This window comes from Dacryopinax primogenitus (assembly GCF_000292625.1).
Source record: "Dacryopinax primogenitus strain DJM-731 SS1 chromosome Unknown DACRYscaffold_8, whole genome shotgun sequence".
Taxonomy (NCBI): Eukaryota; Fungi; Basidiomycota; class Dacrymycetes; order Dacrymycetales; family Dacrymycetaceae; genus Dacryopinax; species Dacryopinax primogenitus.
Genome location: NW_024467205.1, coordinates 617,754 through 631,268, shown reverse-complemented (window position 1 = coordinate 631,268; position 13,515 = coordinate 617,754). Strand labels below are relative to the sequence as shown.

General features: G+C 49.0%; 2 protein-coding genes across 2 annotated transcripts; one reads left to right on the top strand and one right to left on the bottom strand.

Moving 5' to 3' along the window:
* Window positions 1-873: 873 nt before the first annotated feature.
* Window positions 874-2,317, top strand: DACRYDRAFT_21960 (oxidoreductase). The gene is made up of 8 exons (XM_040772623.1): window positions 874-954; window positions 1,002-1,039; window positions 1,102-1,191; window positions 1,247-1,317; window positions 1,367-1,459; window positions 1,509-1,514; window positions 1,560-2,010; window positions 2,068-2,317. Exons 1-8 carry the CDS (start codon window positions 935-937, stop codon window positions 2,190-2,192), a joined length of 894 nt encoding a protein of 297 aa, XP_040629151.1. The 5' UTR covers window positions 874-934; the 3' UTR covers window positions 2,193-2,317.
* Window positions 2,318-2,420: 103 nt separating this feature from the next.
* On the bottom strand, window positions 2,421-5,328 carry DACRYDRAFT_115988 (uncharacterized protein; the record flags this gene model as incomplete). Its single annotated transcript, XM_040770108.1, has 6 exons — window positions 2,421-3,676; window positions 3,736-4,235; window positions 4,283-4,512; window positions 4,568-4,786; window positions 4,843-4,923; window positions 4,992-5,328. 6 exons carry the CDS (start codon window positions 5,326-5,328, stop codon window positions 2,488-2,490), a joined length of 2,556 nt encoding a protein of 851 aa, XP_040629150.1. The 3' UTR covers window positions 2,421-2,487.
* Window positions 5,329-13,515: the final 8,187 nt, after the last annotated feature.

Here is a 13,515-nt window from a genome sequence, read left to right as displayed (position 1 = left end):
GGATGGTCAGGTGACCTGCTGTGCATGGCTGTGCATGACCTCATATGACCTCATCCTTGGTCATATGACCTGATCACCTGACTAGGCTGAGTAAGCAAGATGTTCTAGCAGGTTCCACCACAGAGGCATAAATATAAGGCCTACTCTGCCTGGGGACTGTCTCTTCAGACTTGGTCTCTTAGGAGCATCCACAGGTACCTATACTGTAGATAGGTCTTAGTCATCAGGTCTACTCCACTTCCTTGTTGCCTGCTTAGACTCTTGGCACTCTTAGGTGAGCAGACTTAGTCAGCCTGTGTTGCCCTAACAGAAGGGCCATTTCAAGATCTGAGACACCAGGTAGTCAGGGGTAGGCAGAAGCATTTGGGAAACAGCTGTCCTCATCAGCCTACCATGTTCAGTGCAGTGTCCTGATGCACTCACAGAGGTTGTCCTCACCCTGATACACTGCTGGCATCCAGCAAGATGGAGGGCTTGGGCTTGCTGCTGGACTGACAGGGTTAAGCTGGGGCTTGAACTGCTTCTATCATGAACATGACTGCTCATGATAACACACAGGGCTTACTTCCATCAAGTTTATTTTTCTTCCATTCACCTCCATGGGGGTATATTAGTTTCTGCAGATGCAAATATGGTGTTTTTACTGGGTGCAAATGTGCACAGCATTTTCAATCCTTATTTTGACACCATGTCCCCACCAGTGTCAGACCCCATCGCTGCTTGAAGGACCCCCCTAATGAGCTGTCCGCAAACATCCACCATAGATGATAGCAACGCATCACGTGCTCATGACGCCATAGTCCGCACATATCCCGATTAATCCATTCAACGACAGCACAGAACAACCGCTCTCATTGCTGGCTGCTACTTAAACCGAGGCTGACGCGTTCGTCTCTCGCTATCTCTCTTTTGACTCCCCCTTTCATCTGACAAAATGCCATTCAAGGAGATCAAGTACGTCTCCCACTCCCCTTCCTCTTTCCCACTCACGAAAAGGTCAGACTCAACGACGGCCGCATCATCCCCCAGATTGGGTTCGGTACGGGCACGGTAAACAAGTCCAAGCCACCCAGCGAGGTTCACGTCCGTGTTTGCTCATAGGAACTTGGAAGATCCCTCAGGACAAAACGCAGGATAATGTACTCACTGCCATTGACGTCGGTTTTGACCATATTGACACCGCTCAAGTCTGTGAGTCTCGTTCCTCCTCGGTCCTGGAGTGGATTAGCGTGCTGATGTTATTCAGACGGGAATGAATTGCAAGTAGGCGCAGCGCTGAAGGAAACTGGGCTGAAAAGGAGCGACGTGTGGGTGACCGTATGTTTCCCATGTCTTGTTCTTGCCTGTTTTGGCTGACAAAGTCCAGACGAAATGGTCTGGAGTAGCTGCTACTCGTCCCGCACAAGCGATCAAACAGAGCCTAGACAAGCTTGGGTTGGAGTATGTCGATTTGTATCTTGTGAGCCTTCTCTTCGCTCTACGCGTACGAACCCGCTAACCACGCACAGATTCACGTAAGCCGTTTTCACCTTCTGCGCTCTCCAGCTCACCCCACGTAGTCCCCCCGACTCGTTCGGCCTAACATCTTCCAAGGATGGTCTGAAATGGTCGATATCCTCAAGAAGGGTCAATCCAAGTCCATCGGCGTGTCCAACTTCCTCATCTCCGACTTGCAGGAACTCGAGTCCTCCCCTATCACGCCAGCCGTGAACCAAATCCTGCTCCATCCCTACGTATATGCGCAGACCAAGCCCTTGATCGAGTACTGCGCTCAGAAGGGCATCGTCATCGAGGCTTACTCGCCCTTGGTGCCGCTCACCCAATACCCCGGAGGGCCGGTGGACAAGCCCGTGTATGCGATTGCCGAACGCCTGGGCGTCGCGCCGGAGCAGGTGCTCCTCGCCTGGATCAAGAGCAAGGGAGCGGTCATCCTCACTACGAGCAGCAAAAAAGAACGGTTGGAGCGGTATCAGGCTGTTGCGGATATCGACCTCACAGACGAGGATATCGGTACGTCTCTCCCCCTTCCCTCTCTCCTGGTGGACAGAAGAGCTGATGAGGGAACAGAGGCGATTGAACTCGCTGGGGCGAAAGGCCCGGGACTGGCACGCTTCAGGAAGTACGTGAAGCCAGTTGTTCTGGGACTGGCGTTGCAGGGAGCTGCGTACGTCGCGTACAGATGGTTGCTTTGAGTACACTGCGCTTGAGGCATTACCTGGGGCATACGTGGCTTCTTAACTTAGTGCCCTGTCAGAGCCAAGGACTTGTCGATGAGTACTGTGTGCCCGGACATGTAGGAAATGTATATGATTATTGTGGACGCACAGCGTTGGCTTCGGGTACAAAGATTCCCGCTATGCAGCGTCCTTGGACGCCTCACCGGACAGAACATGATTCCTCACCCGTTCAACGTGGCTCACTTTGCCTTCATGTTCCCCATCCTCTCCTATTGATCCTCCTCGCGCATGCCTCTTCCATTGGCCAATCCTAGTCGCTTTGCTGACTAATTACCGGTACCTCTTCGATTGGCTCCCAATTTGGCCAGAACTCGTCGCTTTCCTTGGCTACGGGGTCCATCCCCATCAGGGTCGCATCACCATCGTACATGCTCCCTGCTTGCAACCCCGTTTCCAGCACTGACTGCCACATACCCGCGTTCTCCCGAACAGCTCCAAGTGCCAAGAAGGGCACATAGATGTCCCATGTTAGTAGCTCATCGTCGGCATCTTCATATTCCATCACCACCAAATCTGTCTCCTTGGATTGCAATGAGAAGACCACGCGAATAACAGGTTTGTGCTTGTCCTTGTGGTTGCGCTTGGGTGTTGTTTTGTTGGCATCGTAATCATTCATGCCCCGCGCGATGCTGTCCATGTTGTCGAACATAGTTTTTGGGGGCGTTTGCATGCCGGCGTCAGCGTTGATTTGAATGATTGCCAAACTGGTGTTATCTGGCGCGATCTTCGTCCCGTCGATTGTGTAGGGGAAAGCGCCGGCTACACCTGGTTGGCCGAATAGCGTGGAAATTGCGGCACGTCTCGTAAGGTATCGATACAATGATTTCGATCCCGGGAGGAGACCGTGAACGTAGATGATGTGATTGAAATCCCCGAATGAGTTTTCGAATGTCCTTTGAAAAGTTTCGGTGTTCAATGCACGCCCTTGCGATGCTCGGGAACTCTTGAGCGTCATCCACGAGACATCAATGAGCAGACACTTGAAGAAGGCTGGTATCGAAAATTTGCCATATTTAGTGGCAGCATCGCTGGCGAGGATCATAAGGAGCGCGGCGACCACCTGACCACGGTCGTCTACACTGATCCCGGGTGAGACAAAAATCCTTCGGAGGGCATCTGCTGCATTGAATGTGGCCATTGCAGCCTTGGCGCCCTCTGAGATGATTGGCTCACTCGGAGATCCAGTGATAAGTGTTTCGTTATTGTCGGTTATTCGGTAAAGCACACGCATGTGCCGAGCAATCTGGTCATTTATCGTCCTGAGGGATGCACTTGTGTCCGTTTGCATATGGATCGGGATCCGTCGTGCTAAAATCGCCAGCTTTTGCCTATCATCGTAACGTAATCCGTAAGAGGCGCCGAGCAGCTTCTCCATGGCGAATGACTTCAGATTGAGGCCCACTTCACTGTCGACACCGTGCTCGGCCCGTGTGCGAAACCTTAAGCAGTGCCAAATCAGGTCGTGCTCGGTTCCCATTTACGGCAAAAAAAAGCTTACAATATCCTCGACTGCTTGCACATAAAGGTGTCCTTGCTCACCAAGGTCAAATCCATCTCATCCGGTGGTATCCGTGCCATGTTCAAGGGAATGCTGGTGAATGCTGGCAAGCTGCGATACAACCCCGACTGCATGCGGCTTGATGGATTCAACCGCATCGGGGGCGCAGACTGTTCGACGATGCTGGTAGACGTTGAGATGAAGCATGACATCTGTGGCTTCTCGTCCAGATAAAACAATACTCGGCGCAATACTGAGTAGATGGAAGCCTCATCTTCTTGTCCGGCAACCTTCTGTAACAGCATATGCCCTTCATCAAATGCGAGCAACAGAATGGGTAGAGATGACTTGGCGTCATGCTGTAAAAGGGTCGAGAGTGTGCTGAATGAATCTAGCATCTCAGATTTGCGCGATCGGTCTTTTGTTGACAACTCAGGTGATTGAGTTCGCTGTCCATCTCCTTGGGGTGGAGAGACGTGTGTTGCACGTATGGCTTGCATCTAATGTAGATGAGCCAGAATGTTGTCGTGCATATAAAGAACTCCACCCGTGCCGGGTTGGGCTGATACATATGAGTCCAGGTTCCCATGTACCCCCGAAACCAGTTTGCGATTTCAGCATGTTTCTGCGTCCCCACTTCTTCTTGTCGATCCTTTAGTAGCTTGGTCAATTCGTCGTATAGTGTCTTAAGAAAGCATATAATGGCGATTTCACACTCATCCGCGGTCCTCGTACGCTGGAAGTATGCCAGCACATCGCTGTCCGGAGGAGGAAAGCCTGCAATTACATACTCATCAGCACAGCTACCGCGCTACTCAGTAGAATAGCATACCACCGCGTACATCCCTGAGCACAAAGAGCACGGTAAACAGTGTCTTGGACGATTCGTCGACCATACGGCTCTTTCCCATGCCAGATGAATTGACAACCACAAAGCTGTTGCCGAAAAGCGACGATTCGGCCCGGAATAGCTCACAACAATGGGTATCGTGTTTGTGAAAGAGGTCCACTCCATTTCCTTCGTATTCGGAGGACCATGCTTTGAGCGTGGCTAACGCAAGCAAGACATCAGTAAACGACAGCGTCCCTCACAGAGTAGTGACATACCCTCCTCCTGGGCTCTGCTTGAAACGAGATGCATTGTTGATCCTCTGAGGGCAGTCGCGACTCTGGCAGGGTAAATCGCATCTGTAGATTCGGAAAAAACAAAACAGATGAGACACCGGGTTAAAACGGTACGTGATACAGACACGGACCATAAAGCCTGCCCAACTCGATGCGCAAGACGGCTGGGTCTCGTTGAACTGCTCTTATAATCTCTAGTCCAATCTGCCGCAACTCGGGTGAGAACTCCTCCTGTCCTGCCGTTGACAACAGAAGCTGGTCCGCATGCAATCGCTCCATCTCGGTCTTTGCATGCCCTTCCTTGACATCCTTCAGCATTTGGACAAGCGCTGCCCAAACACCTTGCTGACGCGCCCACAGTTTCACTTGGGCATCACGCTCCGAGTTGAAATCACCACGAAGTCTCTTGGAGTAATCCATATCTGAGTCTTCATCCCGTGCGTGTTTAAGATTCTTTCTTGGAGCCATCGAATAGCATCGGTTCAGGAGGGGGAATGTGTGCTCAGCCTTCCCGACTCCGGGTGGTTTTCGCGCATGGTCCGTACCTTGAGGTATTTCCGATACCCCACATTCGTATGGAGGCCGTGACCTTGCAGCGGCGATAAGGCCTGGCGGTGCGGTTCACCCTGCCTGAATTTAGAGAAACAGAATGCTGTGCTAGGGTTGCACCTGCTCTGTGCTCAAACAGTTCCGTTTGGGTCTGCTGAATTCCATTGGTGCCTCTTTGATTCCATGGCATGGACTCTATTACGCAGCATTTAGACGGGATCAAACGGAATCACAAATCGAAGGCCTTGTGCAATTATTTTATTATCATTTTGTTTCATCACAATTTTATTTATGGGAATATTAATAACTTGAAACTTAAATGAAAATAAAACATGCAATTATGCTTGAAATAGAATTATTTCATTCAGTCACAAGGGTCACAACACAAGAATGCAGAAGTCAAAAATTTGCTTCCTGTGTTATGTAAGTAGCACTGCCCCAGAGGGGCCAAAATTACTTGTTTTCCTTCGAAGCCAGAAGCAAGAGTATTTGCTGCCATGGAGGGAATTGAATGTGAACCCTTTGCATAGCCACAGATAAAAGGACTTTTTAAACACAAATTTAGAAAAACCCACAGATTTGAGCTAAACTAAATGCCAACCACTCTCCAGTCAAGACCATGACCAGAGGCTGCAAGAGGATAGCTGGGACCCCTTATTAGCCAACCAACCTAGCTGTCCCATCACAGCCTCCATATATTCAGAAGCAAAGTTCTAACAATATGGTAGACTGTAAGTTATTGACCCCTGAGGGCCCAATATTATGGTGGATGTTCATGGACAGCCATGGTGTTAGGGGTTCTAGCTATCTGCAAAAGGCCACCAGATGTGGTCATTGCTGGACAAGGGTCCTCAGTGTTTAATTTTACTTAAATCCATGGTTTTTCTATATTTGTGTTTAATTCCAACTTTTTTGGGGGGTAAAAGGTTGACATTTGAGTCAAGAGTCTGATACAGTGTTCCTTTGGCTATTATAGATAGTCTTATTGTCAGGGCACACCATTGAGCAGAGGCTGAACACAAAGGTTTCAGGTGAAGCTGCAACCTATCGGGGTGACCTGACTGCCAAACAACCACTAATCATCTGAAAGGCCAACATCAGACCTCTTGGTGGTCCTCACATGTCTGCTTCAGGATTTCTCATGGTATCAGCCATGTCAGCCACATGGAGTAGTGAGGGTGGTATGGGAAGAGGGTCAATAGTCCCAATAACATTGACAATTGACCATGCTTGGCACATCGCACAAGTCAGTATGGGAGAATCAGAAATGGTAGTAGGAGGGGTGCTGTAGTTGACCAGTATCAAGGTCAAACCACAAGGTATTGGGAGTTGTGGATGACCAATCATGTCAATATCAGACTCAGGCATCACAAAGCCATGCCTTCAGGAGTCAGTGGAGGTATCATACAGGTATCAGTGGGAGGGGATGGGATCTCAATGGTGGTTGTCCTCTGGTTGGGTGAGATCATGTCAGGGCACTGCCTGTTACCACCCCTGGCCACCCATTTCACCCTAGGAGCAATGAAACAACAAGCCCCTGGAACTTCCTGTGCTGGTAACTGCCTTAGGATGATGGCAGTGGCCATACAAGACATTGTGCAGAGGACACCACAAGATTGCTGTGTCCAGACACTTGGGGTGAGACATAGCAGTGCTAAAGGCCCCTACTGGGAGTAGTGGGACACAAGATGACACTTGTAGGAGTCTCCACAATTTATTGGAAAGGTTTGGGAGGCCTAGGGGTGTTGCTAGGACATCTATCTGACACTTGTAGGAGTCCCCAGAATTTACCTGGACTCCTGGGCTTCTGGTGAACACCTACAAGGTATATAAACAGTAGTACAGTGACACTGTATCCCTCAAATTTGATCTCTGCGGAAACTCCTTAGTCTACAAGCAGTTTCCAAGTCATCTCATTGTCTTGAACCCCCTTCTACACACACCTGAACACCCTGCTCTCAGAAACCTGCCTTGACTCCACAACTCTTGCTACACTTTTCAGCTATCTATAACTGACTTATAACACCCCCTGGGACCCCCCAGTGACCCCCTTGGACCCCCCCAATAATCCAGCTGGCCCTGGTGACATGGATATTGACTAGTACTGCTGGTTAGAGCTGCTTTCAACCACAGTAGACCCCCCAGCACTTCATCTATTGTTTGGGATTAGTGTGTGGCAACCTTGCTAGACCTAGTGCCCTCACAGATCAAGGGGATATCAGATGGGAGTGGTCCATAATTGCCTGTCACCTAGACTTGAGCACCATATCACAATGCCATCAGAGTTGGCATGGCTATCGGGCAATCAGGGTGAGCCATCAAGGGTGTAGTCAGAGGTTTGGTCACTCAAAGACTAGAATCTTGCTGAAAGAAGGGGCATCAGGCCCACCTCATGGAGACTTCAGATATATTGGCACCAGTCATCCAGAAGTCGACAGTCTTGGCTGATTACCAGCCTTCAGAGGGTACAATGAAGAGTCAGGGTGTATCACCAGGTTATTGAGTACCTTGGTCTTACTACCTGAGGTCAATTGATATGATTGTGGACAGTTCACCTGCTTCAAGGGAGATTGGTGTTTTGGGTCATACTAAATGGTGGGATTCCTGAGAGACCAAATCTGAGGCTTCTGTGCCCTCAGACCAGTGCCTACATATACATGCCAGAGGAAACAAAAGGAAGCAATAGACTGTGGCTAGGAAACTGTACTTGTCCATCTTACCTCAGGGCAGACCTTGTGACCAAAGGTCTCCTGATCATGAGTGAAGTCTCCCAATCTCCACACTAGGGCTCACCCCTACTTCTTGATTATCAGCCGAAACCTGGCCAAAACATGCTTTGAGATCTGATCTGATCCCAATCACCCATACTTGAGTCATAGGCACCTTGAGTAGGTAGCTGAAACTGCCAAAAGGTGGCTACTTGTCTTTGACCTGTTGAAAGCCTTGCTGGGGCCCATGACCAAGGCCTACAAATAGTCAAACATGATTGATCGGCTGGTCTGAAAGGTGTCCAAACCCCAACCCCCTATGCCTTAGGCCCCAAAGTCCTTTGGGTGTCCTAGTAACTTGACAAAGGGGTCAAAACTCTAGTCAACATGACTGACAGTCTTAAGCAAATGTGCGACTTGCATGTTCAGTCCTTGCAAGGTGAATGATCACTAGTAGCCTTACCATCTATCCCAGATGGGGAGAGGGGCCTTGGTGGGTGCCAGAGTGCTCAGCTTCATTTGAGAGCAAACCTGTGAAGCATGAGCATTGAGAATAGGAATGGAAGTAACCCAGAATACCTAGTAGCCTTGCTGATGCTTTTTCCGGCTGACAATGGTGACATCAAGCATGCTCCATTGTAACATGACTGCAGCAGGATGAGAGATGATGACCTGAACTTCATTGAATGACCAACTGCTTGTAATAGGCTCTGTTTGTCTCCTGATGCCAAGCAAGTTGTGCTTTCTTTAGTTTGTCAGCTGAAGCCATCATAGGAGGACTGGGAAATGCTGTAATGACAGGAATGGTGCCCTATCTGGGTGAAGAAGAGGAAGGAGGTCCAAAGATGGTGTAGAGACCAAAACCTTCCGGAATTGATCCAGAAGTCCTTCGCATTCACCCAGACTTCACTTTACCAAGTCAGAATACCTTAATCAAACTGTCTCTGCTGAAGAAAAAAAACATAGCCATGCATGGCACACTGGCTCTTGACCCATTGATGGGAAGGCCAAAATGACTGATAATCTATGGAGCACTGGTCAGCTGCAGTATGCATAACCTAGTGCTGGTACAGCAGAAGGCAGCACAAGTTCAAGAGACTAGGAGGAGGATGAAAATCAAGCAGATTATATTACTTGTCATCAAAGTCTGATTCAGACTGAAGAAGGTACCCATGCACCAATTGCTCAAACCCAGTAAAGTTTCCCCACATTGCATTATATAGATCACACCTGATGTCAACAAAAAGTTGGTTAAAACAACTTCTAGTATGAAAGAGAGAGTACTTGCAAATCTTTTGTTGATCATCCTGGTTCCATCCTAGTTGTACCTAAAGAGTTGGTCAATGAAGCACAATCAGAATGAGGATGAGCACTACTTGAATAGTGTGTTGACCAATACGAGGTAGTCCAGTCACCTGAAGGGATAACTGAGAGCATCAGAGGGCACCAGGATGGGGGGGGACAATGGTACAGGTGGGATCCATGCCAAGGGTGTTGTATAAAGCTGCGAGAGTAGAGTTGGGACCAGGAGGTGCAGGATGGCTGCTTCCTCTCAGGTAGTGGGTAAACTATTGACGGAAGTGCTTCAGAGCAGAGTCATGTTGCTCAGAAGCTGGCCATTCAAGATGGTGGGCAATGAAACAATCTGGATCATGAGTTCCATCCATCCATAGAAGCTTCAGCATAGCCATCAGATCAGAATCAATAGATTTTGCAAAGAACTGGAATGCAAGACTGAAGGTGCTCATGGTCAAAAATATCCCCAAAACATTGATGCCCTGCATAAAAGCTTTCATCTGGGAGGAGTGCTGAGCACCAGGAGATCCAAATAGCAAGTACTCCCTCAGAGAGTTGGTCAACACCTTGTATCGCACCAAACCCATCCATAGTTGTTGAAAGTGCTCTCACTGCAATCAACCAGGTATGCTGCTCCCCCATTTCATTTACCTGATTACTCATATGATGGTTGATGTATGTTAATCAGGAAGATCTTGCAGCCTGTTAGGGCAACACAGGCTGACTAAGTCTGCTCACCTAAGAGTGCCAAGAGTCTAAGCAGGCAACAAGGAAGTGGAGTAGACCTGATGACTAAGACCTATCTACAGTATAGGTACCTGTGGATGATCCTAAGAGACCAAGTCTGAAGAGACAGTCCCAGGCAGAGTAGGCCTTATATTTATACCTCTGTGGTGGAACCTGGTAGAACATCTTGCTTACTCAGCCTAGTCAGGTGATCAGGTCATATGACCAAGGATGAGGTCATATGAGGTCATGCACAGCCATGCACAGCAGGTCACCTGACCATCCAATCCTTCCAGCAGGTTCCAGCACATGCCAAGGTATACCAGCTACTTCCATGTCATAAAGGCTTAGTCATGTCTCTTGACCAAGCAATGAGCTGGTGCCCTGACACAGCCAAACTGGCTACATCTGGAGGTCTACAGATGTGACCACTCCTGCGATGGTTGGACTGACATCATCTCAGCAGGGGTTGAAACTCTCCCAAAGAGTGAGTATTTCGGACGCTTTCACATCAAGATCCCATAGTAAAGCCATATCATGACAATGTCATTGAGCGGCCACTTGTTGGCCTTGAATATGGTCAAATTGCATAAAGAAAGAGGAAAGGGCTGAGATTCAATGGAGGTGAAGCCCATGATCCAAGACTGATTGAGACGAGGTTTCCCCATGCAACCCAGTGAGATTTGATGAAGTCATTGGGAGAAGTGTCAACCTGAAAACTGGTGAACCCCCCAGGAGTAGTAGTGAAAAGGTGAGGGCATTGATTGGGAAATATAGAAAGACTCCTTAGGAGCGTGACTCAAGCTGGGCCAGCACCATGAGAGATTGGGCAAAGTAGGGAGTTCAAAGAGGACAAAAAGGGAGAGCTGACTTCAACTAAGCATAGAGTGTCAAGAAAGGGACCATGTACTGACATAATCACTTGGAAGCAAGTGGGATGCAACTGAGCCAGCAATATACATAGTTCCTGATAGGCTGCGCAAGCTTCTGGGGTGGAAAGGGTGCCAGACCATGTAGATCTGAGGCGGGCATGGATATGAACCAGTTTGGCCCACAAGTGTTCTGAGATTGCCTGAATGGCAAGCACAGAGTCCAATGGTCTTGGAGGGAGAGTGCCATGGAATGCTAGGCAACTGGAAAGAGAGCCAAAGGAGGTGGAACTGTGTCGGAAATGAGGGAAAAGAGCAGAGAAAGCCCTCTGCCACACAAGGAGAATAAGAGAGAGCCAGAGATTGCAGAAAGCTGGAAAATGAACCTGACTGCAGTTGCCATGTAAGCTCACCTGACAAAGGGTTGCAACGGGCTGGAAAGCAAGGTGGTGCCCAAATAATATCAAGCTGAGGAGGCAGGGATGCTTCTCTGATGTCTTCTTCATCAGAAAGATCAATATTATGGGAAGGCAGTGTGTGGGGAGGAGATGCTTGTGGGAGAGATGACACAATGACATGGGTTGTTCCTGGTGGGACAGTGCTGTGTGGAGGTGGAGCTTCTGTGCACAACAACTGTGTCGGATTGCAAAGAGGTAGAGAGGCTGTTGGCAGATCAGAGGGATTTGGAGAGATGGCCAAACACAGGAGAATGTTAGATGAATCCTGGGGGAGTGTTTCATAGACATGGAGAGCGGCCAGAAGCAGAGTTGGCAATGGCAGGAAGAGGGGAGAACTGGGCTCAGGGGGGACATTGGTGGTCAAATTGATGAACGGCAGTAGCTGTTGTTGAGGTGGTGACTGAGGATGATGTAGAGGATCATTGACTAGGCATGCCTGGCCTGCACAGCAATGTTGGTTGTATGGTATTCTGTGATGTTGACATTTTGAAGAACAAATGCAGCAAAACACCTATGGTGACCAGGTAGTTGCCCGGGTATTGGTCCGTAGATACAATGATGACATGGTGCTGGTGATATCAGCCTGGCTGGTAAAAATATGACATCATAACTAACCTATGAATATAGCAAGGCAGTCGGTAAGATTCTGGCATGGGTTGCACCATGCCTTGTATATAGTGTTCAATTGGGGAGCCAGAGGTTGCTTGGGGTCGATGTCATGAATGACATACACAGATGGTCCATTTCTGCTGGCATTGGCTTGGGTTTTTGGTCAAACAAAGTCCCAAGTCTGCTGGCTCCACATTGTTGGGGGGGGGGATGGGTCTGAGACCTTCCAGATATGGGTGACTTGAAAGCAAGCCTGTATTGGTCCAAACGGCCCCAGAGGATATGGGAAAAATCTTCAGCTGTTTGTGAGAGTGTCAGAGTGATGAAAAAGAGGAGATGGTGTGCAAGAAGAGCTCTGGTTAGCTCAAGAAGCTTGGTACTGGTAACCCCACGTAGTTGAGCATCACAGAGGTTGACTGGGAAGTCTTTGTCACCAGCTATCTAAAAAAAGGCATTGGCAGGGGCTCAGAAGAAGGCTAGAGTGCTCAGATGCTCACTGGCATAGGCAACACATAGATGGTAGTCTTGAATATCAGTCAAGAGGGATTTGGACATGGTCATTGTGAGCCACCAGGTCAGTGAGCAGTATCAGCAGCCACACATGCTGTATGTGCTGTCATGTGGGTTCTAGCTGAAGCAGCAAGACATTGATCATTGGCCATGAGTAATTGTTGCTCCTGAAGGCAGGCCGCAAAGGTACCCCCAAGCAGGGTAGAAGAACTCACAAGGCCTCATAGTACTTGGATGGGATCAGCAACTGGTAGGATGGAGGATGAGGTAGTAGGAGCTCAAAGGTGGGGGGCTGTTGAAGATGTTGAAGGACTGTGGGATGGTACAAGGTAGGTGTTGAGGTCAGGCAGAGGTGGAGTGGGCACTGATTGGTGGAGAGAAAGACTCCCTTGTCCATGGAGGTGAGCAAGGGAAATGGTGTTGTGAGGGTTGTAGGAAGCTGAGATGTGTAGACTAAACTCAAGCCTGCAACACTGGCCATTTGAAAGAATGTTCTCACATTTAAGAGCAGGTTGCCATGTAGGATTGAACTAGATATGAACAGAAGTGAATGGAAAGGTGTGCACAAATCTGCAGTATGCATGTTGTTGAAGAGGGGACAGTCATTAAAGACTGTACCAACCTGAGGGGGCTGATCTGATACTGGATTCCAGTGCTGGTCCCATGTATGACCACACAGACAGAATGAGAGGGAGTGAAGGGGGCCAGATTGCCCTGGAGCAGCCTGGTAATGGTCTGTACTCCAGGGATAATGCCATGGACAACAATGTACTCACAGGAAAAATGAATTGTACACATGCTGGAGCACAGATGGTACAGTGTAGAGGTGGATAGGGGGGGAGAGACATGGGAATGGGTAGAGAGTCCCAGAATGTTGAGTATCAATCTCTTGTGTTGGGAATACAGGGTGGGGAGGATGTTAGGGCAACA